This window comes from Acomys minous (assembly GCF_964271855.1).
Source record: "Acomys minous genome assembly, chromosome: 20".
In the NCBI taxonomy this organism is placed as follows: domain Eukaryota; kingdom Metazoa; phylum Chordata; class Mammalia; order Rodentia; family Muridae; genus Acomys; species Acomys minous.
The window spans coordinates 24,032,869-24,058,983 of NC_140502.1; the positions used below are offsets into that span (position 1 = coordinate 24,032,869).

General features: G+C 46.7%; 1 protein-coding gene and 1 long non-coding RNA gene across 3 annotated transcripts; both read right to left on the bottom strand.

The window, feature by feature from the left end:
* Nucleotides 1-1,255: 1,255 nt before the first annotated feature.
* Nucleotides 1,256-9,065, bottom strand: LOC311591259. The gene is made up of 3 exons (XR_014777045.1): nucleotides 8,990-9,065; nucleotides 2,248-2,394; nucleotides 1,256-1,322 (listed from the first exon to the last, which is right to left on the bottom strand). It is a non-coding gene; the product is annotated as an uncharacterized lncRNA (long non-coding RNA).
* A 7,871-nt stretch (nucleotides 9,066-16,936) lies between these two features.
* On the bottom strand, nucleotides 16,937-24,254 carry LOC311591461 (uncharacterized protein). 2 transcript variants are annotated; one of them, XM_084771071.1, is made up of 4 exons: nucleotides 24,168-24,254; nucleotides 24,004-24,078; nucleotides 19,672-19,823; nucleotides 16,937-18,533 (listed from the first exon to the last, which is right to left on the bottom strand). In XM_084771071.1, exons 2-4 carry the CDS (start codon nucleotides 24,008-24,010, stop codon nucleotides 17,220-17,222), a joined length of 1,473 nt encoding a protein of 490 aa, XP_084627197.1. In that variant the 5' UTR covers nucleotides 24,011-24,078; nucleotides 24,168-24,254; the 3' UTR covers nucleotides 16,937-17,219. The 2 variants fall into 2 exon arrangements, with proteins under 2 accessions (XP_084627197.1, XP_084627196.1); XM_084771070.1 differs by having other exon boundaries at nucleotides 16,937-18,557.
* Nucleotides 24,255-26,115: the final 1,861 nt, after the last annotated feature.

Sequence of the window (26,115 nt, forward strand, 5' to 3'; positions counted from 1 at the left end):
TATCGAGTCCAATAGTCAATAAATCCTCCTTTATTTGTTAATCAGTAATATCCCCCCAAATAATCCCACATCGAGACAACGATGCCTTTAAAGTTGAGCACAAAGGTGACCGTGATAATGAACCTATTACCCACTGTCAGGTGCTCTTCCTCCCAGGCCAGGTAGCAGGCACTGGCTTTATTCTCTTCGCTGGACCCTGTCCTTCCTCTTCCTTTGCTTCTCCTTCTCCTTGAGTGTCAGGTGCTGTGATCTCACGCTCTTCCGCTTGCTTGCATAGTCCTCCTCTACATCTCTTAGCCTACTTGGGTGAAGCTACGGTATTTGGTGCAGCCTGGCTGGAAGATGCATCCATCTCTTACTTGGCCTGGCCGGATGATGCATCCATCTCTGGCATCGACTGGATGGATGATTCAGCTGTCACTGGCATGGCCTGGCTGGAAGGTAAATTCAGCACTGCCTCTCGAGGATAATTAAAGTGGTGGCTATGGTTTAGTTCTGTGTAGTAATCAATTTGAGAATGAAAGTGCTCCTGTCTGGTCCCTCATCAGGACAGCCACAACAAAATCGGACATTCCCTGTCATAGTCGTGAACAAACCAGGGCATCGCAACATGCCTTCCTCAGAAACATGTTTCCAGACAAGCTGAAATCCAGAAACTGGCTTCAAAACTCCAGCTTGATGTCACCACGGTGGAGGTTTGTGTGTGGAGCGTCTCTCAGGGTCATCACCTAGTCCAGGGTTTCCTGTGGGCTTTGTTTTTGTTCTTGTCATTTAATGTTTTCAAATGATCCATGTGTATGTGTGCACACCTCCTTTTCTGTATGTGCAGCAAACATGCTTGGTGCCTGAGGACGCTACAGGAGGCTGTGGTTTCCCATGGAGGCAGAGTCGCAGGTGGTTGCTAGACCTGGTTGGTTGGTGCTTGTGTCAATACTGTGACCAGGTTGGGTGATCTAACAGTCACAGGAAAGGCCTGGCTGGATGCTGCATCCCTCACTGGCATGACCTGGCTGGATGATTCATCCGTCACTGGCATGGTCTAGTTGGTTGGTTATTGTGTCAATAGCCTGGCCAAGATGGGTGATCCTAACCGTCTCTGGCAAGGCCTGGCTGGATGAATCACCACTCACTGGCATAGGCTGGCTGGTTGGTGCTCTTCTCATTTGCCTGGCTTGGATGCATGATGCACACCTCACTGGAACAGCCTAGTTGTGTGATGCTCCTCCCATTTCAGTTACCACAGTGAACGCTACCAGAGACAAATTACACTCATCACATCCTCTCCAGGGCAGCACTTGCTCTTGATGATAATTAAACCACATCTGAAAAGAAAGAGTAGTATTGAATATTTTTTTTAGAAATCATTCAAATTTTTAAAGGTGCTTAATTTATATATTTAATATGCACAGTAAGATATATATGGTTTTGTTTTTGTGTTTTGATCCAAGGTTTCTCTGTGTTACCCTGGCTGTTATAGAATTCACTCTGTAGACCAAGGCAGTCAAAGATACACTGAGAAAACCTGTCTCAAAAAAAGAAAACATGAAAAGAAACAAAAAAGACAAGAAGGAAGGAAGAAAAAGCCACTTAGCCCTGTGAGCTTAGAGCCAGGCCTACATTCACAATGGAGATCTTGTATTTATAACCCTCTAGGGAGCCTTAGTTTATAACAAAAAGTGAGTGGTTGTGAAAGTAACCACACATTCCTTTGTAGAATCTATTCCTGAACAATACCTCTGTCAGTAAACAGGATGTGTTTAAAGAAAACACAGTGCAAGGAACAACAGCCCTCACCATTCATCCAAGCACCGAGATCCCAGAGGAAGAAGTAACACTATCAATTTGAGGCCATCCTGGTCTACAGAGTGAATCCCAGACAAGCAAGGCTACACACAGAAACTCTGTCCCAAACAAAGGAAAGAGCAGCCTTGGATATGTCAGCTGTTCTCTCATGAAAGCAAAAGGCAGTGGAACTCGAGAGATGGCTTGGTGGTTAAGCGCACTTGCTGTTCTCACAGAAAACCCGAGTTCCATTCCCAGCACCCAGCACCTGCAACTCTGCCTCCATGGGAAACGACAGCCTCCTCTAGCGTCTTCAGGCACCAGGCGTGTTTGCTGCACATACAGAGAAGGAGGTGTGCACACACACACATGAATCATTTTAAAACATTAAGTGACAAGAACAAAAAAAGGCCACAGGAAACCATGGACTAAGTGATGACCCTGAGAGACGCTCCATACACAAACCTGCACCATGGTGACTCAAGCTGGAGCCTTGATGCCAATTCCTGAATTTCCTCATTATCTGGAACCATGTTCCTGCGGAAGGCGTGTTCCAGTGCTCTGAGTTGTTCATCACTTAATATGAAAGAGAATTCCAGAGTTGGAGCTGGCCTGTGGAGGGAAGAGGCAAGAGCACTTTCATTCTTAAATTGTTTACTATGCCAAGCTAAACCATAGCCACCACTTTACATTAAAATTTGTTAATGTTGTTGGGTTTTGTTTTGGTTTTGGTTGGTTTGGGTTTTTTGTTTGTTTGTTTTTTGGTATGACAGCATTCTCTGTGTAGGCCTGCTTGTTCTGTGGACCAGGCTTGGGAAAGTTGTTTTTTCTCTCCTGAGCTGTGGCATGAGATGCGAGCTGTACACAAGCTTTAGGAGCACATGGCTTGGGCGGGTCCCAGAGAGTTTATATATAACTACCCCAAGCCTAGGCTGGAAGCTTCGAGCCTCCAAACAGTCTCACCTTCTGCACACCCTGACCTTGAAGGCTGCAGCTTTCATCCTCCATTTGCTAAGCTAAACCTACAATGTTTTCAGCCTCTGAGACTTATTGCTGAATAAGCTCACCCTTTCTGCTTCTCTCTGAACACTGGCTGGTTCCAGTCAGCTGTTCTGGCTCAAAAGGCCTCTGCTAGCTCAGGGCTTCAATCTGGCCTCTCTCTGCTTATCACTCTATAGCTCTGCTTGGGAACCCTGCCTCTGATGGCCGCCGCACTCAGCTACACCAAACTCTACCGTACCCAGAGCTCTACTGTAATACCTTCCGGAACTCACTTGCTCTTGCAAGGGCTGCTCTGGGTTCCTGTGAAAACTGGTCATACCTTACCTCTGACTTGTAGTGAATGCAAACATGTTTTTGGTTTGATCCCAAGGTTGGGATGTGAAACAGGCTTGTGAGAAGGTGTGTTGTGTGTGTCCCCTGGAACCAGACTTGTCAGAGAACAGGTGTTGTTTGTCCATTACCAGAGAGGAGTGACCTCTTGTGGGCCCATGTTCTTTGTCATATGAAAAAGATCCTAGTGTACACACGCATGCTTACACACACACTCAAACACACACACACACTCAGGAAAAAGAGCCTGGACTCTCTTGGATTTTGCTGGTGGCTGTTTAATGCTCCAATTAAAGATGCTCTTAGAAATACAAAAGCCACCCTAAATCCAGTTCCATTGAGTTTGGACACCCACATTGAGCTGGGTGAGGTAGTACATACCTTGAATTCCTGCACTAGGGGAGGCAGAGGCAGGTGGATATCTTTGAATTGGAGGCCAGACTGGTCGAGGAAACTGTTCCAGTATACACAAGGCAGCACACAGAAACCCAGCCCTGTCAAAGAAAGAAAGGAAGAAGAAAAAGAAAACCCGCCCTGGTCAGCTGGTGTAGACCACACCTTTAATCTCTTCATGCTGAAGCCAGAGGCAGACAGATGTGTTGGAATTCTGTGTGACCACTCTCTGTAGTTCCAGCTGACCTGGAACTCACACGGACCCTCCTGCCTCTGCATCCAAGCACCAGAATTAAAAAGATATACCACCACTCCCTATTAATAATCTGAAAGAAAGAAAGAAGGGCAAGAAAGAAAGAAAGAAAAGAAGGAAGGAAGGAAGAACACAGCCTTGTGAGGACTGGAGGAAGGACCCTCATGTTTACAATATCAAAGGAAATGTAAATTAGTGTGACCACTCAGGAAACCAGTATGGAAGTTCCTCAGGACATGAAATTTGAATTCCCATATGATCCAGCTGTCCCATCCTTCAGCATATATCCAAAAGAACCACACGGATGCAAGAGGGTTCCAATTGGACTGTGGCCTTATTCACCAGTCTGGCCTCAAACTCAGAGATTTGCCTGCTTCTGCCTCCCAAGTGCTGGGATTAAAGGCTTGTGCCACCACCACCTGGCTAAATATTTTTTTAAGGGTACATTGAATATCTCATGGGACTGTAGAGATGGCTCTGTGGCTAAGAGCCCTGCTGCTCTTACAGATGACCTCAGTTCTGTCCCCAGCTCCCACAGGAAGCTGTTCACAACATTTAGCTCCAAGGGCCCCAGTATAGATTGTGTTCTGCTCTTGGAAACGAGTCCTGTGTGGTTCCCAGGACCCATGACTTCTGACTCAGGGACCCCTAACCCTCTTCTGGTCTCCACGGACACTCAGAATACAGCCCCCCCCCACATTAAAAATGTCCAAATACAATTAATTTTATTATATAAAATAGAGGGAACTGGGGAGTGTCACAATGTGGGAGGGTCCTCAGAACCCATATACACACGGATACAGTGTGTGGATCCATGTGTGGCCCAAGCACTTCTAGACATGAGAGATGGAGGCCGAAGAACTGACAACTCTCAGGCTGGCTATCCTGATGTACACAGCAGCAAAGCAGACACCGTTTCTCAAATAGGTAGAAGCCAAAGACTGACACTCACAGCACTACACACACACACACAGTTTAAAAATTTTTCAGTTAAAACAGTAAAGAGAAAGTATTATCACATCAAAAAAACAAGAGAAATGATTTTTAAAAAATAGCCCTGCAAAGATGGCCTAGCAGTTCCAAGTGCACACTGCTTTACCAGGGCACACAAGTGCACTTCCCACACTGGGGCAGTGACAGCCACCATATCCCCAGCTCCATGGAATCCGGCACCTGTGGCTTCTTCAAATGCCTGTGCTCACACGCACATCTCCACACAGAGACAAGCCAGTGAGCACATACTTGGCAATAAAATAACCCTTTAAAGGGGCTGGAAAGATGGCCCAGCAGTGGAGAGTGTCTACTGCTCTTGCAGAGCGTCTAACTGAAGTTGCCAGGACCCCCTGGAGACGCTCACAACTGCTCAGAACTCCAACCTCAGAGGATCTGATGCCTCTGACCTCCATGTGTACCTGTGTTCAGATAGACACACACACACACACAGAGAGAGAGAGAGAGAGAGAGAGAGAGAGAGAGAGAGAGAGAAGGGGAGCCAGAGAGAGAGAGACAGACAGACAGACAGAGACAGACAGCAACAGACACAGAGGGAGACAGAGACAATGAAACATATTCAGGTCCAGGAGGTGTTGGCTCACACCTTTAATCCCAGCACGGCAGAGGCAGAGGCAGGCAGATCTCTGTGAGTTGGAGGCTGGCTTTTTCTTACAGAGTGATTTCCAGGATAGCCAGGGCTACACAGAGAAATCTTGCCTTGAAAAACCAATAAATAAATAAGACTAGAACATTTTCATTCATTTTTGGTTTTGGTTTTGTGTTTTCAACTGTACAACGGGTTTTTATTTATGAACAGTACAGTAGGCAGCATTCTATCCTTAAATGCAAAAAACATTAGTTTCTTTTTGTTTGGTTCAATTTTTAAAGAAAAAAAAGTTTTAAATGCTGAGTTTAGGGCTGAAAAGATGGCTCAGGGGTTAAGAGTACTGTCTGCTCTTCCAGAGGTCCTGAGTTCAATTCCCTGCAACCACAGGGTGACTCACAACCATCAATAAAGTGACCTGGTGCCCTCTTCTGGCTGGCAGGTGGACATGCAGGCAGAGCACTGTATACATAAGAAATTAAGAAATCCTTTAGAAAAGTTGTGAACAAGCCAGGTGTCGTGGCGCACGCCTTTAATCCCAGCACCCGGGAGGCAGAGGCAGGCGGATCGCTGTGAGTTCGAGGCCAGCCTGGTCTACAAAGTGAGTCCAGGGCGGCCAAGGCTAACACAGAGAGACCCTATCTTGAAAAACCTAAAAAAAAAAAAAAAGTCGTTAACAATTTTAAAAATTAAAAATTAATTTCAAAAGTAAAAAACAGTGAGTTTTACAATACCGTACTCCTTTAATCTCAGCATGCAAGAGGCAGAGGCAAGTGTTATCATAGTTAAGAATAATAAAATTTGGTGCTGGAGAGAAGCAAACACCCCACCAACTGAGCCACTTGCTGCTCTTGCAGAGGAGCCCAGTTTGCTTCCCAGCACCTACAAGTGCCTCGGAACCATGCATGACTCTGTGTGCACAGGACCTGACGCCCTCTCTGACCTCCTTGGACAAATCACGGACGTGGTACACAGACAGAGATGCAGGCAAACACTCCTATGTAGAAAAGTACTGATAATGTTATTTCTTGACTTGATTACATCTAGAATTAACCAAAACCCAAGCAACTGGGCACACCCTGACGGTGTGATTTCTTGGGGGGGTGGGGTGGAGGTTGTTTGTTTGCTAGATGACAAGAGCTGTGGCACCTGTCAAAAGCAAGGGACTGGGGATTTAACACACAATAAAACAGCGGGTCCTTTGTGCCAAGAGAGCAGCAGCGGCGGCAGCTTTTTCCCACCTAAAGTTTATTTATTACATATACAGTGCTCTGCCTGAATGTACACTGCACACCAGAAGAGGGCGCCAGATCTCACACTACATGGTTAGGAGCCACCATGAGGTTATTGGGAATTGAACTCAGGACCTCTGGAAGAGCAGGCAGTGCTCATCTCTCCAGCCTCAACGGCAGCAGCTTTTATTCAGTGTCCAAAGAGCCTTTTTATAGGCAGCAAAACAGGAATGCCTCTCGCAGGTGAAATCCCTCAAGAGGAAAAATCCCCAGGAGGAGAGGGGTGCGTTCTCAGAGCAGTAAACATGACTAGCTAACCAACATAAACACAGACATGGAAGCTGCTAGAAACAGGACATGAAACAGCAAGACAGGCAGGCAGCCCAGTCGGGCCTGGTTCCCACAAAGAGCTAGAAGTCTCACCCTAATTCCAAACCCTTAGAAACCCCCGCTTGCCCAGCCTGTGATGGGAGGAGACACCTTTAAGGCCCTTGCTTTGGAGCCAGAGGAGGACAGACCACTGTGAGTCATGTGTCTACTCACTGTAGTTCTGGGTGACCTGGAACTCATAGAAATCCTCCTGCCTCTGCCTCCCAAGCATAAGAATTAAATATATGTGCCACCACACCCGGCCAATAATCTAAAAGAAAGAAGGAAAGAAAGAAGGGAGGATTTAGAAAGGAAAATTAAGGTGAGGATCAGCGGGAAATTTATTCCTACTTACACTACCAGTGAACATAGAAAAGAATGTGACCACTACAGACACTACTGTGGATTTACTCAGAAAGAAAAATTAGAATTATCATCTGATCCATGGGTACCACCCCTCAGCATGTATCTGGAAACACTGAAATCAGAAGGCCAGAGGGTACCTGAGCACACATGTTGACTGTGGCACTGAAATCAGAAGGCCAGACAGTTACCTGAGCACACATGTTGACTGTGGCCTTACTCACAGCAGCCAAGAGGCGGAATCGGCCTAGATGTCCATCAGTGAGTCAGGGGATGAACAAACTGAGGTCCAACACACTGGGAAGCTGTATTCAGTGACAAGGCAGAGCAAACTGTGGTGTGTGCAGGCAACAGGGTGGACCTGGAGACCATTCTGTTCAGCTAATTAAGCCAGACTCACAAAGCCCACATTCCTCTCCACTGAGGCAGGTAAACTAACAATAATAATATTAGCAAGGCATTGTGGTAACTTAAAGGTTAACCTCAGCACTCAGGAAGCAGAGACAGGTGAATCTATGCAAGTTTGAAGAGCAAGGTGTGGTGGCGCACGCCTTTAATCCCCGCACTCAGGAGGCAGAGGAAGGCGGATCGCTGTGTGTTTGAGGCCAGCCTGGTCTACAAAGTGTGTCCACATCAGCCAAGACTACACAGAGAAACCCTGTCGAAAGAAAGACAGAAAGAAAGAAAGAAAGAAAGAAAGAAAGAAAGAAAGAAAGAAAGAAACGGCTAGTGTGGTCCACAAAAAAGTACCAGGACACTCAAGGCTACACAGAAACTGTCTCCCTCACATCAATACAGGGAAAGAGAAAGAAAGAAAAAGAAAAATGGAAGAACAATTAGAGAGGTGGACGGTATCTTGAATACTTTAATTAAGGAGAAAATATGATCCAATGTGTATAAAAACATCAAACTCATTATTTTCTACAATTAATAGAAGCCAACAGCTATTACAACTGTTCTTAAAATTGCGATGCAGGAGATGGAAAAGTGTGTGGGGTGTGTGTGTGTGTGTGTGTGTGTGTGTGTGTGTGTGTGTGTGTGTGTGTTTGTGTCCCTGGCTGTCCTGGAACCAGCTCTGCAGACCAGCCTGTCCTCAAACACAGAGATTTGCATCCGTCGCCTTGGGAGTGCTGGGGTTAGAGGCATGTGCTACCACCTGGACAAATGTGCTTTTTTATGATTTTATGGGACTGTAGAGATGACTCTACAGTTTAGAGCCCTTGCTGCTCTTACAGAGGACCCCAATTCTTCTCCCAGCACCCACATGAGCCAGTCCACAACCTTAGCTCTAAGAGGACCAGTATAGATCTCACCTTGTTCTTGCAAAGAATTTCAGTGTGGATCCCAGCACCCAAGATTCTGACGCAGGATCCCTCGCCCTCATCTGGCCTCCAGGAACACGCGAGATCCCCCACCCACAGACACATACCGGGAGTTAGTTCAAATAATGAAAAGCCGCCTGCAGCGTGGCTCAGCGGTGCAATCCTTACACAGGAAACCAAAGAAACAGAAAGTGACAACACAGTACCACAAGATTGGAAAGATGGGGAGAAACAATCTGTGGCCCCGTGGGATCTCGCTGTGGAACCCCGAGAGAATCTGGACACTTCCGGTGCTGGACCAGCCGCAGCCTTCTGCACCCAAGCCTGGCCCCTGCCCTTGACTCACCTGACATCGCGTCTCTCTGACTGGGTCAGTCCTTTGCTTCGGAACCCCAAGACTGTGCCGTCAGCGACGCAGGACCTGTAATTTTAAAAAAATGATATCTCAGTCATCAGGCCCCAACCCCAACCCTCCCTAATGCAGGAGCGATAATCCTTTTCAGTACTCACTGTACAAAATACCTGTTTCTATACCTAGGACCCTGAGGTGGGAAGAAAAATCCTAACCAGCGAGCGGGAGGCGTGGTGGCGCATGCTTTTAAGCCCGGCACTCAAGGAGGCAGAGGCACCTGGGTCATTGTGAGGTGGATGCCACCTGGTCTACAAATTGAGTTCCAGGACAGCCAAGGCTACAAACGGAGTCCATGCCTCATGGGGGGAAAAGGAAAGAAAAGAAAAAATGGATGTAGGTGGCTCATGACATGGTCAACCAAAAACAAAAACAACAACAACAACAAAAAACCTCTTAGCCAAAAAGTTCTGTTTTTCAACATGAAAACAATACCTAGGACTCCAGGTGTTACTTCATACAGCAAAATCGGGAGCCATTAAAATACAGCTCACCTGAGCCCCAGCAAGAGTTAAAACAAAGTTACAAACGAGGCACAATGGTGTCGGCCTGGAATCCCAATATCTGGCAGGTGGAGGTAGAAGAACCAGTTTGAGGCCAGCGTCACCAACACTGAATGTTTGAAGCCAGCCTGCTACATGCTCCCCTGTTTCTAAAGTAACCCTGACAGCCAGGCCCTGCAGGGCTCACTTCCTGTTTTGTTTGGTTGGTTGGTTTTTTTTTTTTTTTTTTTTTTGAGACAGTGTCTCTCTGTGTAGCGCTGGCAGTCCTGGACTCACTTTGTCTCCCTCTGACTCTTTCTCCTGAGTGCTGGGGTTAAAGGCTTCCACCACCATCACCTGACAAGTGTTAGGCTTCCTGAAACAGGGTCTCACTACACAGCCCTCCAAATGGCACCTGCAAATCGCCAGTCCTTATCCTGCGCCTGAAGTCACTGTGACTTTGAGGAACAGCAGAGCCTTGACAGTAGGTCCCAGGGGCTGGAGAGATGGCTCAGCGCTTAAGAGCACTGACTGCTCTTCCAGAGGTCCTGAGTTCAATTCCCAGCAACCACATGGTGGCTCACAACCATCCACAATGAGATCTGGCGCCCTCTTCTGGCCTGCACATGTACATGCAGGCAGAACACTGTATACATAATAAATAAATAGATATTAAAAAAAGAAAGAAAGTAGATCCCAAACAACCCCAGAACTAAAGAAAGGCCGTCTCCTGAGAAACTGCTTTTCCCCTCAAGCAAATACACCTTGCTAAATCGATGGCTGAGACATACACCTAAGTGTACACACACACACACACACACACACACACACACACACACAAATTTAAAACAGGAATGTTGAGACCCAGAGGGTGATTTTCCACTCTCTTTTTTTAAATTTTATTTTATTAATTTATTCATATTACTCTCAATGGTTATCCCCTCCCTTGTATCCTCCCATTTTCCCCTACTCCCCTCCCCTATGACTGTGACTGAGGGGGACCTCCTCCCCCTCTACATGCTCATAGGGTATCAAGTCTCTTCCTGGTAGCCTGCTGTCCTTCCTCTGAGTGCCACCAGGTCTCCCCATCCAGGGGATGTGGTTCATAGCAGCCTTATATTCATAACAGCCTGATCATGGAAACAGCTTAAGTGCCCCTCAGTAGAAGAATGGATAAAGAAACTGTGGTACATTTACACTATGGAATACTACTCAGCTATCAAAAACAAGGAATTCCGAAAAGTTGTGGACAAATGGGTTGAACTAGAAATGATCATAATGAGTGAGTTAACCCAGAAGCAGAAAGAGGCAAATGGTATCTGCTCACTTATATCTGCATACTGGCCCAAGGGGCGTGTCCCACGAAAGCCTTCACTTACCAGGAGTTTCCACTCTTGCCCTCAGCCTGCCCAGTGTGTCTGTGTCAATCCCACCATGTCTCACCTCTATCTAGTGTCTAGAGACAGTGGCAGAGCCTAGCGTGTTGCTGTGCTGGGAATCCCAGAAATGTTTTGTTCCCCCGAACTCTTTAAAAAAGAATGTTTATATATTTATTTTATGTTTACTAATGCTTTAATTGCATATATATCTACATGGCAGAAGAGGTCATAAGACCCTATTATAGGGGTGTGTGTGTGTGTGAGTGTGTACACAAGTGTGTATATAAGCCATCTATGTAACAAGGTGTCTTTCCTTGAGGGGAAAAGCCCTTTCTCAGGACATGGCCTTTCTTGCTTTAGTGCTGCAGTAGTTCGGGATCTGCCTTCAAGGCTCTGCTGTTCCTCAAAGTCAAAGTGACTTCAGGCTTAGGACAAGGACTGGGGATTTGCAGGTGTCCCTTGGAGGGCTAGAACAGGACAGCAGGAAAGCTGACAGTGATGTGTCTCAGTCACTGTGTGTGCCTCTGGTGCTGTAGCAGGATAGCCTAGGTTATGAACCCCCCACATTTTATGCAGGTGTTCCTCAACTAAGTAGCAATTTTTTTTTCTGTACTCTTTCTTTTGGGTCTGTGTGCCAGTTTTCCGCATAGCTTCCTGCTCGTCTTGTTTTCTTTCCGTCAGTATTTTCAGGCATTTGCGTGGGATGATTTAACCTGTTTCCATCCAGAGCAGTCATTACCTGGAAAGACTTCCCAGTCCCTGGCTTCCGGAACTGCATTTCCTGTCCAGCTAACTCCCTGCTGCAGGGGAGTTAGGACCACAACCACCAAGCTCAGATGAAAGAGTAACGCCATCCCTCCTGAGGAAAACAGAAACCTACGGGTATTAGCCACTTCTCAGCACAAGCTGCTAGTGCCCGTTTATCCATATAGACGTTTCTTCTTGCGTGCTCTATGGACCTATTTCCCCTTTTGAACAGGAATGTTTAGTGTGTGACACCTCTGCTAGCATCTGTAAATGAGAAGACACTCAAAACCCAACTCCTTGCAGGAATATCAGCTGGGTATTGGGATCATGGCTCAGGTGCAGAGGATTTTCCTAGAGCCCACACTGACAGCCTGGGGGTGTGGCGCTTTGGTAGAGCACCTCCCTAGACTCCCCCAGTGAGGGGGAAGGGACATGGCTCAGTGGGGAGCCCCTGCCTAGACTCCCCCGTGAGGAGTTGGGGTTGTGGCTCAGTTGTAAGGGATCTGTGAGGGGCTGGGTTATATCTCCGTTATAGTATGCCCATGTCTAGTGTGCTGGAGACCCTACACTTTAGCCTCAGCAGAGGAGAAATTAATAGAAGGCAAGTGTCCCTTTTTAAAAAGATTTATTTATTATGTATACAGTGTTCTGCCTGTATGTAGGTCTGTACTCTAGATGGGGGGTGGGGGGGGCAGACACAAGATCTCACTATAGATGGTTGTGAGCTACCGTGTGGTTGCTGGGAATTGAACTCAGGACCTCTGGAAGAGCAGCCACAGTGCTTAAGCTCTCAGACATCTCTCCATCCCAAAGGCAAGTGTCTTGGTGAGTCTCTATTGCTGTGAAGAGACACCATGATCGATGCAGTTCTGACCAAAGAAAGCATTGAACTGGGCAAGGCTTAGTCTCATAGAGACCGGCTGTCTGCAAACTCAGCATGGAGAATGTGGAAGGGAGAATGCTCCCCATCCGGGGAAACCACCGTCACGGAAAAATTCCAGCTTTGACTATTCAGGTCTTTCCCCAAAGCCATGGATGTGTTTGTAGGTCACCACAGACCCTCTGATTCCGTCAGGCTCCATTAGGGAAAGAGACTTAGAAAATCTTTTGGCATAGTCATCCCCAGTTTCACGAATGTGTCTACGTCGTGACCATTTTCTGGAGGTCTCTGAGGTTTTGGAAGATCACCAATTAATTAATTTTTACGTTATCTATATAAAGAATCATATCTCTCTTAATCCTAGGACAAATACTCCTGTGCTGAATTAGACTAGATATTTAACCATGAGCAGACCAACTAACAATTAACTTGCTTTATTTGCTTATCCTAAACAGGTAGTAATAGCAACTTTAAACACACTGGAAGTAAACCTTGTACTATGAATGAGTTTTATGGGTACCTGGTTTTTTATATTTGTTGTGGCTATTTTCACCCTGCCCCTTTCTCCACATGGAATGGGCAGTTTTTCCTTCATTAGCCTTTGTGTTTGGGGACCTAACGCTGGTTGGCAATGTATCTTGTCATCTGCACAGTTCCTTCTGTCTCTTTGTGCTAGGCATGAGCACCACCTGTTCCCCATGACGGTGTCTCAGGTTTAAAGGGAGAAGCTGGCTTCTAAAGCATCCTGACACCTCACCTTAGTCAGCACCACACCGAGCACCGTGGACAGAATGCAGGAGGTGTAATTGCCTACACCAGCTCCTCCAGCTCTGCCTCCTGTCACAGCCAGGGTTCTGAGCACAGTTTCCATTTCTCGTCCTCCTCAGCTCCATCTCCTCCAAATCGGCTCTAACTCAGATGCCGACGGCAATCCCAAAAGCAGCGATGATCTCCACCATCCATGGTGTCCTGGAGAGTGACCGCACAGGCTCTCCTTTGAAATGAGGCCTCCATTTTCACACATTTACTTCCACGGTTGCCAGGTCTCCCATCTTTAACCAACATGGCCCCTGAGGAGCTCTTGGCCTTTAAACTTCACCCTTAAGGCCTTTGCTCGAGAACTGTTGCCGACCGCACATTTCTTGCTGAGATCCTTATTTATATGTGCAGACCATATGGGGAAGGAGAAAAGACCTTAGACAGTGCCAGGCCCTGGGCTGTCTGTGTCCTCAGGCATCAGCAGCTGTGTGGATGAGGACTCCTTGCCATGTTAGACATGGTCCCTCCCTCCCTCGTGGACCAATCAGCTGTGGTACACATGCCCTGGAGAAATTACCCTGGATTTTAGTCACATTGAGTGTTAGATTGTTTTCACCTGCCGAAACAAAATCCCACTTGATCTCCCTGTGGTACAAGTCTAACGCACAGTGCAGACACAGGAAGACTAGGACATTAACCCTTTGTGCTGGGAATCCTGCTGAACCACAAGACTGTGGTAAGGGAGACTGAGAGCCACGAGGTCTTATGTGCCCCTATGTTGCTCTACCGCTGTCACAGTGCTTGGTCCTGGCAGTCACTGGGCTGCTGAAAAGATAACTCATGGTGTCCCCAATGTCCTGCCTCACAGAGAGACTGAAAATGTCCATAAACCATCTCAATCTCTTGGGAGACAGGTGCTATGTAAATGAGGTGAGGTTTTTATTATAATTGTGTATAAGGATATTCTTGTCCTGTTTCTAAGCATTTCTGGGAAACTGTTTGACAGTGCACACCAATCTATTCAGGGTGGCTGCCCAAGATGGGTACCCTAAGGAAAAGCACATATTCCTGGTTTATGGACACCTGAAAAAGCATGTGGACATAGAGTGTATGTGAATATATAATTATATGTAAATTTCTGCTTCCTGATGTCCTAAACTGTGAAGAATTTTATGATATAGTAAACTTACACAAGAGGTGTCAAGGCCACAAACTAGGTGCATTTTACCAGCTGCTGCTGCTGTGTAGCCATCACTTTACAATGCTTGGATGGTAGAACACTGAGGTGTAATGCTCGATTTTTGTTTAAGCGACATTTAATGTCCAAGTGGGATGGACATTCCAATCCAGATTTCAGAAAAACCCATGGATTTTTTTGAATATTTATTCATTTATTTTATGTATAGGAGTGTTCTATCTGTATGCACACCTGCATGCCAGAAGAAGGCTTCAGAACCCAGTAGAGGTGGCTGTGAGCCACCATGTGGTTGCTGGGAATTGAACACAGGACCTCTGGAAGAGCAGACAGTGCTCCTAACTGCTGAGCCATTTCTCCAGCTCCACCCTCTTTTTTTTTTTTTTTTTTTTTTTAGTTTTGGTTTTGGTTTTTTGAGACAGGGTTTCTCTATGATTCCTTGGCTTTCCTGGACTGGCTTTGTAGACCAGGCTGGCCTCGACTTTAAACTAATCTGCCTGCCTCTGCCTCCTGAATGCTGGGAAAAAAGGCGTGCGCCACCAAGCCTGTCAAACCCATGTATTTTAGAATACATCTTAGATATAAAAAAAACAACCCACAGCTGAAGGTAATATGTGTTGCAGAGTTTCTGCTTTCCTTTTGTGCTAATGACGGTGTTGCTGCTGCACCTTACCTGCCACAGATGGTTGGCAGATTTGGATTCTATGTAGAGGATGAAGTTTTGTTTAGGGAAACTTTCTTACCCTGTTGGCATGTCTGTGCCAAATCCACTTTTCTTTCTTTCCCTAAAACACACTGCAGGGATTTTTTTTTCAAGGTTGAGTTAATATAATTAAAAAAAATCTTTTAGTGGCTGACCTGGCTACAGGCTTAGAGACCGTGCTAGGTGAGGTTGCCAAGGTTGAAGATTCATGAACATCCTTACTTTACCCTGGAAAATAACAATTAACACTGGGAGGCAGAAGCAGGTGGATCACTGTGAGTTCGAGACCAGCCTGGTCTAGAAAATCAGTCCAGGACAACCAAGGACACAGAGAAATCCTGTCTTGAAAAACCTTAAAGACAAAGACAAAGAAAATGACAATTACTTGTATTCGGGGTAAAACTACTTTCTGTGTAGTGAGTGGATTATGTGAAAAGGTACAGACATTGAGAACACGCTGTAGTTTTCCAAGCCTGTTACTATTTTGACATGCACGCAGAAGGCCTTATTTTGTACTTTATCTTGGTGCTACAGGATGTGAATTTCTGGGGTACAGTTCAGAGAGCTTGAAAACGATGAAGGCTGTGGAAGAGGAAAGCTGATGGTGTCTGTGATACACTAGAGACCATAGCTGCTGCTTTACACTCAGTGGGTATGTACGTCACACGATATACAGCGTGGTTTGTGACTCCTTTACAGCCATTGCATTGTCCTTTTATATAAATTTTTTTTTTGCTTTTTTTTCTTTTTGCTTTTTTTGGTTTGTTCAAGACAGGGTTTCTCTGTGTAGCTTTGGTTGTCCTGGACTCACTTTGTAGACCAGGCTGGCCTCGAACTCACAGAGATCCACCTGCCTCGGCCTCCCGAGTACTGGGATTAAAGGCGTGCGCCACCACACCTGGCTCTTATATATTTTTTTCAAGGATGAACAAATGCATAGTTCTATTCTATTGGGGACAGGTTTTTTTGTTTTTGGAGTAACACTGAAAACCTCCAGGATTAGGCTGATCCTTCATTTCTGCCTTTTACATAAGTGTCTTTATAACATGTATCTTTAAAGTGGTTGATACAGCACATCGCTGGGCCCTTTCCAGAACTAGCTGACAGGCATCTTGTATCCAGAGAGCCCTGAGTTTTGTTCCTTCCTCCATTTTGCCTGCCTGTGCTTTAGTGTTCCATCCCTTGGCTTTCTCCCCCGTCTCTCCCTGATCTTCTGTAGAGAAAGCATGGAAAACCATGATCACCATTACCCACACTGCAACCTGGTCCATGACAGCAACCAAAACAAAGTCAGAGAAAGTCCAAGTGTCCTGTGCCATGGCACCTTGGAGAGAGACCATAGCAGTCCCTGTTTCTTCATTTAGATGGTTAATTCCATTCCCCACCTCCATCTAGAAGATTCCTTGCCTCCCAGTTCCTGTTTTCTAACCACGCCGCCTCTGGAGCCACCATTGCTCTGTGAGAGTCAAGCCAGAAGCAGCAGCCAACCTGGGTGTGTTAAGTCCTTTCCCTTTATCTCCCATGTGCCCACAGGAAGCTGCCTTTGTCTGTGGGTGAGAAGAGGAGTCTCTCTTAAAGAGACGTGAGGGAGACAGTTTTTATTCAAAAGTATTTTGGTTTTAAGCTTGGGCACTTTGACTAAGAACCTTCCTTTCACACAAGATTTCTCAGACTTAGATTCAATCCCCATATTTTGCCACTCTTTTATTACCATGAATAGTTAGTATCGAGTCCAATAGTCAATAAATCCTCCTTTATTTGTTAATCAGTAATATCCCCCCAAATAATCCCACATCGAGACAACGATGCCTTTAAAGTTGAGCACAAAGGTGACCGTGATAATGAACCTATTACCCACTGTCAGGTGCTCTTCCTCCCAGGCCAGGCAGCAGGCACTGGCTTCATTCTCTTCGATGGACCCTGTCCTTCCTCCTCCTTTGCTTCTCCTTCTCCTTGAGTGTCAGGTGCTGTGATCTCACGCTCTTCCACTTGCTTGCATAGTCCTCCTCTACATCTCTTAGCCTACTTGGGTGAAGCTACGGTATTTGGTGCAGCCTGGCTGGAAGATGCATCCCTGACTGGCATGGTCTGGTCAGATGATGCATCCCTGACTGGCATGGTCTGGTCGGATGATGCATCCATGGCTGGCACTGTCTGGTCGGATGATGCATCCATGACTGGCACGGTCTGGTCAGATGATGCATCCATGGCTGGCACGGTCTGGTCGGATGACGCATCCATGACTGGCATGGCCTGGTCAGATGATGCATCCATGACTGGCACAGCCTGGTCGGATGATGCATCCATGGCTGGCATGGCCTGGTTGGATGACACATCCATGGCTGGCATGGCCTGGCTGGATGATGCATCCATGGCTGGCATGGCCTGGTTGGATGACACATCCATGGCTGGCATGGCCTGGCTGGATGATGCATCCCTGACTGGCATGGCCTGGTCAGATGATGCATCCCTGACTGGCATGGTCTGGTCAGATGATGCATCCATGGCTGGCACTGTCTGGTCGGATGATGCATCCATGACTGGCATGGTCTGGTCAGATGATGCATCCATGGCTGGCACGGTCTGGTCGGATGACGCATCCATGACTGGCATGGCCTGGTCAGATGACGCATCCATGACTGGCATGGCCTGGTCAGATGAGGCATCCATGGCTGGCACGGCCTGGTTGGATGATGCATCCATGGCTGGCATGGCCTGGTTGGATGATGCATCCATGGCTGGCATGGCCTGGTTGGATGATGCATCCATGGCTGGCATGGCCTGGTTGGATGATGCATCCATGGCTGGCATGGCCTGGTTGGATGATGCATCCATGGCTGGCATGGCCTGGTTGGATGACGCATCCATGGCTGGCATGGCCTGGCTGGATGACGCATCCATGGCTGGCATGGCCTGGTCAGATGACACATCCATGGCTGGCATGGCCTGGTCGGATGACGCATCCATGGCTGGCATGGCCTGGTCGGATGATGCATCCATGGCTGGCACGGTCTGGTTGGATGACGCGTCCATGGCTGGCATGGCCTGGTTGGATGACGCATCCATGGCTGGCATGGCCTGGTTGGATGATGCATCCATGGCTGGCATGGCCTGGTTGGATGATGCATCCATGGCTGGCATGGCCTGGCTGGATGATATATTCATCACTGGCATGGCCTGGCTGGTTGGTGCTCGTCTCATTTGCCTGGCCTGGCGGCATGATGCACACCTCTGTGGGAAGGCGAGGTTGTGTGATGCTCCTCCCATTTCAGTCACCACAGTGAACACTACCAGAGACGCCATACATTCATCACATCCTCTCCAGGACAGCGCTTCCTGTCGAAGACAATTAAACCACATCTGAAAAGAAAGGGCAGTGTTTAATATTTTTTTGAAATCATTCATATTCTAAAGGTGCTTAATCTATATATTTAATATGCACTGTATGACAGATATGGTTTTGGCTTTGCTTTTCGATCCAAGGTTTCTCGGTGTCATCCCGGCTGTTATAGAATTCACTCTGTAGGCCAAGGCGGTCAAAGATACACTGAGAAAACCTGTCTCAAAAAACATAAAAAGGAACAAAAAGATTGGAAGGAAAGAAGAAAAAGAGCCATTTAGTCCTGTGAGCTTAGAGCCAGGCCTACATTCACAATGGAGATCTTGTATTTATAACCCTCTAGGGAGCCTTAGTTTATAACAAAAAGTGAGTGGTTGTGAAAATAAACCACACATTCCTTTATAGAATCCATTCCTGAACAATACCTCTGTCAGTAACAGGACGTGTTTAAAGAAAACACAGTGCAAGGAACAACAGCCCTCACCATTCATCCAAGCACTGAGATCCCAGAGGAAGAAGTAACACTATCAATTTGAGGCCATCCTGGTCTACAGAGTGAATCCCAGACAAGCAAGGCTACACACAGAAACTCTGTCTCAAAAAAATAGAAGAAGAGCCAGGCGTGGTGGCGCACGCCTTTAATCCCTGCACTTGGGAGACAGAGGCAAGTGGAGCTCTGTGAGGCCAGCCTGGTCTACAAAGTGAGTCCAGGACAGCCCAGGCTAACACAGAGAGATCCTGTCTTGAAAACAAAAACAAAAAAAACAAAAAAACAAAAAGAAGAAGAAGAAGAAGAGAAGAAAAGCGAGCAGCCTTGGATATGTCAGCTGTTCTCTCATGAAAGCAAAAGGCAGTGGAACTCGAGAGATGGCTTGGTGGTTAAGTGCACTTGCTGTTCTCGCAGAAAACCCAGGTTCCATTCCCAGCACCCAGCACCTGCAACTCCGCCTCCATGGGAAACAACAGCCTCCTCTAGCGTCCTCAGGCACCAGGCATGTTTGCTGCACATACAAAGAAGGAGGTGTGCACACATACACATGAATCATTTTAAAACATTAAGTGACAAGAACAAAACAAAGCCCACAGGAAACCCTGGACTAAGTGATGACCCTGAGAGACGCTCCATACACAAACCTGCACCATGGTGACATCAAGGTGGAGCCTTGATGCCAATTCCTGAATTTCCTCATTATCTGGAACCATGTTCCTGCGGAAGGCGTGTTCCAGTGCTCTGAGTTGTTCATCACTTAATATGAAGGAGAATTCCAGAGTATATTGGAGCTGGCCTGTGGAGGGAAGAGGCAAGAGCACTTTCATTCTTAAATTGTTTACTATGCAAAGCTAAACCCTAGCCACCACTTTACATTAAAATTTGTTAATGTTGTCCGGTTTTGTTTTGGTTTCGGTTGGTTTGGTTTTTTTTTTTTTTTTTTGGGTTTTTTGGTTTGTTTGTTTTGTTTTGTTTTGTTTTGTTTTTTGGCATGACAGCGTTCTCTGTGTAGCCCTGCTTGTTCTGTGGACCAGGCTTGGGAAAGTTGTTTTTTCTCTCCTGAGCTGTGGCATGAGATGCGAGCTGTACACAAGCTTTAGGAGCACATGGCTTGGGCGGGTCCCAGAGAGTTTATATATAACTACCCCAAGCCTAGGCTGGAAGCTTCGAGCCTCCAAACAGTCTCACCTTCTGCACACCCTGACCTTGAAGGCTGCAGCTTTCATCCTCCATTTGCTAAGCTAAACCTACAATGTTTTCAGCCTCTGAGACTTATTGCTGGATAAACTCACCCTTTCTGATTCTTTCTGACTTGCTCTTGCACAGGCTGCTCTGGGTTCTTGTGAAAATTGGTCATACCTTACTTCTGACTTGTAGTGAATGTTTTTGGTTTGATCCCAAGTGTGGGATGTGAAACAGGCTTGTGAGAATGTGTGTTGTGTGTGTCCCCTGGAACCAGACTTGTCAGAGAACAGGTGTTGTTTGTCCATTACCAGAGGAGTGACCTCTTGTGGGCCCATGTTCTTTGCCAAATGAAAAACATACCAGTGTACACATACACACACACACACACACACACACACACACACACACACACACACACACACTCACATGAAAAAGAGCCTGGGCTCTTTTGGATTTTGGTGGTGGCTGTTTAATGCTCCAATTAAAAATGCTCTTAGAAATACAAAAGCCACCCTAAATCCAATTCCACTGACGTTTGGACACCCACATTGAGCTGAGTGAGGTAGTACATACCTTGAATTCCTGCACTAGGGGAGGCAGAGGCAGGTGGATATCTTTGAATTGGAGGCCAGACTGGTCGAAGAAACTGTTCCAGCATAGAGAAGGCAGCGCACAGAAAGCCAGTTCTCAGAAAGAAAGAAAGAAAGAAAGAAAGAAAGAAAGAAGGAAAGAGAACACAAAACCCATACTGGTCAGCTGGTGTAGACCACACCTTTAATCTCTTCATGCTGAAGCCAGAGGCAGACAGATGTGTTGGAATTCTGTGTGACCACTCTCTGTAGTTCCAGCTGACCTGGAACTCACACGGACCTTCCTGCCGCTGCATCACAAGCACCAGAATTAAAAATATATACCACAACTCCCTATTAATAATCTGAAAGAAAGAAAGAAAGAAAGAAGGAAGAACACAGCCTTGTGAGGACTGGAGGAAGGACCCTCATGTTTACAATATCAAAGGAAATGTAAATTAGTGTGACCACTCAGGAAACCAGTATGGAAGTTCCTCAGGACATGAAATTTGAATTCCCATATGATCCAGCTGTCCCATCCTTCAGCATATATCCAAAAGAACCACATAGATGCCAGAGGGTTCCAATTGGACTGTGGCCTTATTCACCAATCTGGCCTCAAACTCAGAGATTTGCCTGCTTCTGCCTCCCAAGTGCTGGGATTAAAGGCTTGTGCCACCACCACCTGGCTAAATATATTTTTAAGGGTACATTGAATATCTCATGGGACTGTAGAGATGGCTCTGTGGCTAAGAGCCCTGCTGCTCTTACAGATGACCTCAGTTCTGTCCCCAGCTCCCACGTGAGCCTGTTCACATTTAGCTCCAAGGGCCCCAGTATAAATCGTATTCTGCTCTTGGAAAAGAGTCCTGTGTGGTTCCCAGCACCCATGACTTCTGACTCGGGGACCCCTAACCCTCTTCTGGTCTCCAGGGACACTCAGAATACAGCCCCCCCCCACATTAAAAATGTCCAAATACAATTAATTTTGTTAAATAAAATAGAGGGAACTGGGGAGTGTCACAATGTGGGAGGGTCCTCAGAACCTATATACACACGGATACAGTGTGTGGATCCATGTGTGGCCCAAGCACTTCTAGACATGAGAGGTGGAGGCCGAAGAACAGACAACTCTCAGGCTGGCTATCCTGATGTACACAGCAGCAAACCAGACACCGTTTCTCAAACAGGTAGAAGCCAAAGGCTGACACTCACAGCTCTACACACACACACACACACACACACACACACACACACACACACACTGTTGAAGATTTTTTTCAGTTAAAACAGTAATAAAGAGAGAGTATGATCAAGTCAAAAGAAACATGATAAAAATAGACCTGCAGAGATGGCAGATTTCTGTGTGTTTGAGGCCAGCCTGGTCAACAAAGTGTGTCCACATCAGCCAAGACTACACAGAGACCCTGTCTCAAGAAAAAGAGGAAGAGAAAGAAAGAAAGAAAGAAAGAAAGAAAGAAAGAAAAAGTACCAGGACACTCAGGGCTACACAGAAACTGTCTCCCCCACATCAATACAAGGAAAGAGAAAGAAAGAAAGAAAGAAAACAGTGGGACCACTCCAGAAACCACTATGGATTTACTCAGAAAGTAAAATTAGAATTATCATCTGATCCATGGGTACCACCCCTCAGCATGTATCTGGAAACACTGAAATCAGAAGGCCAGAGGGTACCTGAGCACACATGTTGACTGTGGCACTGAAATCAGAAGGCCAGACAGTTACCTGAGCACACATGTTGACTGTGGCCTTACTCACAGCAGCCAAGAGGCGGAATCGGCCTAGATGTCCATCAGTGAGTCAGGGGATGAACAAACTGAGGTCTAACACACTGGGAAGCTGTATTCAGTGACAAGGCAGAGCAAACTGTGCTGTGTGCAGGCAACAGGGTGGACCTGGAGACCATTCTGTTCAGCTAATTAAGCCAGACTCACAAAGCCCACATTCCTCTCCACTGAGGCAGGTAAACTAACAATAATAATATTAGCAAGGCATTGTGGTAACTTAAAGGTTAACCTCAGCACTCAGGAAGCAGAGACAGGTGAATCTATGCAAGTTTGAAGAGCCAGGCATGGTGGCGCACGCCTTTAATCCCAGCACTCAGGAGGCAGAGGAAGGCGGATCGCTGTGTGTTTGAGGTCTACAAAGTATGTCCAGATCAGCCAAGAGTACACAGAGAAAACCCTGTCTCAAGAAAAAGAGGAAGAAAGAAAGAAAGAAAAAAAGAAAGAAAGAACGAAAGAAAGAAAGTGCTAGTGTAGTCTACAAAAAAGTACCAGGACACTCAGGGCTACACAGAAACTGTCTCCCCCACATCAATACAGGGAAAGAGAGAGAAAAAAAAGAAAGGTTGGAGAACTATTAAAGAGAGGTGGACGGTGTCTTGAATACTTTAACTAAGGAGAAAATATGATCCAATGTGCATAAATACATCAAACTCATTATTTTCTACAATTAATATATGCCAACAGCTATTACAACTGTTCTTAAAATTGCGATGCAGGAGATGGAAAAGTGTGTGCGCGTGCGCCTGCGCCTGCGCGTGCGCGTGCGCGTGTGTGTTGGGATTGGGTTTCTTTCTGTAGCCCTGGTTGTCCTGGAACCAGCTCTGCAGACCAGCCTGGCCTCAAACACAGGGATCTGCATCCGTCGCCTTGGGAGTGCTGGGGTTAGAGGCATGTGCTACCACCTGGACAAATGTATTTTTTATGATTTTATGGGACTGTAGAGATGACTCTAGAGTTTAGAGCCCTTGCTGCTCTTACAGAGGACCCCAATTCTTCTCCCAGCACCCATATGAGCCAGTCCACAACCTTAGCTCTAAGAGGACCAGTATAGATCTCACCTTGTTCTTGCAAAGAAGTTCAGTTGGGTCCCAGCACCCAAGATTCTGACGCAGGGATCCCTCGCCCTCATCTGGTCTCCAGGAACACGCGAGATCCCCCACCCACAGACAAAATACGGTAGTTAGTTAAAATAATGAAAAGCCGCCTGCAGCGTGGCTCAGCGGTGCAATCCTTACACAGGAAACCAAAGAAACAGAAAGTGACAACACAGTACCACAAGATTGGAAAGATGGGGAGAAAGCAATCTGTGGCCCCGTGGGATCTCGCTGTGGAACCCCGAGAGAATTTGGACACTTCCCGTGCTGGACCAGCCGCAGCCTTCTGCACCCAAGCCTGGCCCCTGCCCTTGACTCACCTGACATCGCGTCTCTCTGACTGGGTCAGTCCTTTGCTTCGGAACCCCAAGACTGTGCCGTCAGCGACGCAGGACCTGTAATTTAAAAAAAATGATATCTCAGTCATCAGGCCCCAACCCCAACCCTCCCTAATGCAGGAGCGATAATCCTTTTCAGTACTCACCGTACAAAATACCTATTTCTTTACCTAGGACCCTGAGGTGGGTAGAAAAATCCTAACCAGCAAGCGGGAGGCGTGGTGGCGCATGCTTTTAAGCCCGGCACTCAAGGAGGCAGAGGCACCTGGGTCATTGTGAGGTGGATGCCACCTGGTCTACAAATTGAGTTCCAGGACAGCCAAGGCTACAAACGGAGTCCATGCCTCATGGGGGGAAAAGTAAGGAGAAAAAAAAGGAAAGAAAAGAAAAAATGAATTTAGGCGGCTCATGACATGGTGAACCCAAAAAAGCCCACTCTTAGCCAAAACATTCTGTTTTTCAACGTGAAAACAATACCTAGGACTCCAGGTGTCACTTCATACAGCGAAATCGGGAGCCACTAAAATACAGCTCACCTGAGCCCCAGCAAGAGTTAAAACAAAGTTACAAACGAGGCACAGTGGTGTTGGCCTGGAATCCCAATATCGAGCTGGTGAAGGTAGCTGAACCAGTTTGAGGCCAGCGTCACCAACACTGAATGTTTGAAGCCAGCCTGCTGCATGCTCCCCTGTTTCTAAAGTAACCCTGACAGCCAGGCCCTGCAGGGCTCACTTCCTGTTTTGTTTGTTTGGTTGGTTTTGTTTTGTTTTGTTTTTTTGAGACAGGGTCTCTCTGTGTAGCGCTGGCTGTCCTGGACTCACTTTGTAGACCAGGCTGGCCTCGAACTCACTTCTAATGCCAGCACTTGAGAGGCAGATGCAGAGGATCTCTGTGTATTCCAAGCAGAATTGATCTACATACAGAGTTCCAGGGCAGACAGCCACACATGAGACTCTATTTTTAAAAAAAAAACACAAGCATACATACATAAGTACATACATACATACGTACGTACGTACGTACACAGAGAGAGAGACACAAAAGTATTTATCCGCATATCAAGTAGATGGACAGGTGCCCAGATAATATATATTTCCCGAATCTGAAATCTGGTTTCCCACAGTCCTGTCTCCCAGGAACTCAGCCACAGGCACAGGAAGATGCAGGGACTGCCTCTGCAGCCTTGAACACAGCCATGTGAGGACCCTTTGGTACAGATTCTGGCAATGGCAACTAATATCCCAAAGACAGAAATGATGGTGGAATTCAGAATGCTTCCCCCACAGCCTGTGGACACAGGGCAGCTGTTACTGAGATGGGGAGGCAATCTAGTGGGCACAGCCACAGGGGCCCAAGATAAATTTTTACTTGGGAAAACTGAAGCCCGTGATGATTCACCTCAGTCTCTGGCAGCTCCACCAGCTGCTACTTTCTATGTATGTCTGAGTCTCTGTGTTTCCTGTGTTCTGGTGCCTACAGAGGGCATGGGATCTCCTGGGATTGAATTTACAAGCAACCGTGAGCCACCATGTGGATGCTGGGATCCAAATCAGGGTCTTCTTACAGAGCTGCAGGCTCTACACACGTCACCCAAAACAACAGGTTTTTTTGTTTGTTTGGGCTTTTTTATTTTTAAAGCAGACGGTCTCTCTGTGTACTTCTGGATGTCCTAGAATTAGCTCTGTAGACCAGGCTGGCCTCAGCCTCACAGAGGTCCCCCTGACTCTTCCTCCTGAGTGCTGGCATTAAAGGCTTCCACCACCATCACCTGACAAGTGTTAGGCTTCCTGAAACAGGGTCTCACTACACAGCCCTCCAAATGGGACCAGCAAATCGCCAGTCCTTGTCCTGAGGCTGAAGTCACTGTGACTTTGAGGAACAGCAGAGCCTTGAAAGTAGATCTCAAACAAGCCCAGAACTAAAGAAAGAAAGGCCATCTCCTGAGAAACTGCTTTTCCCTGAAGCAAATACACGTTGCTAAACTGATGAATCATATAAACACTGAAGTGTACACACACACACACACACACACACACACACACACACACACACACACACACTGAAAACTCTAAAACTAGTATGTTGATACCCAGA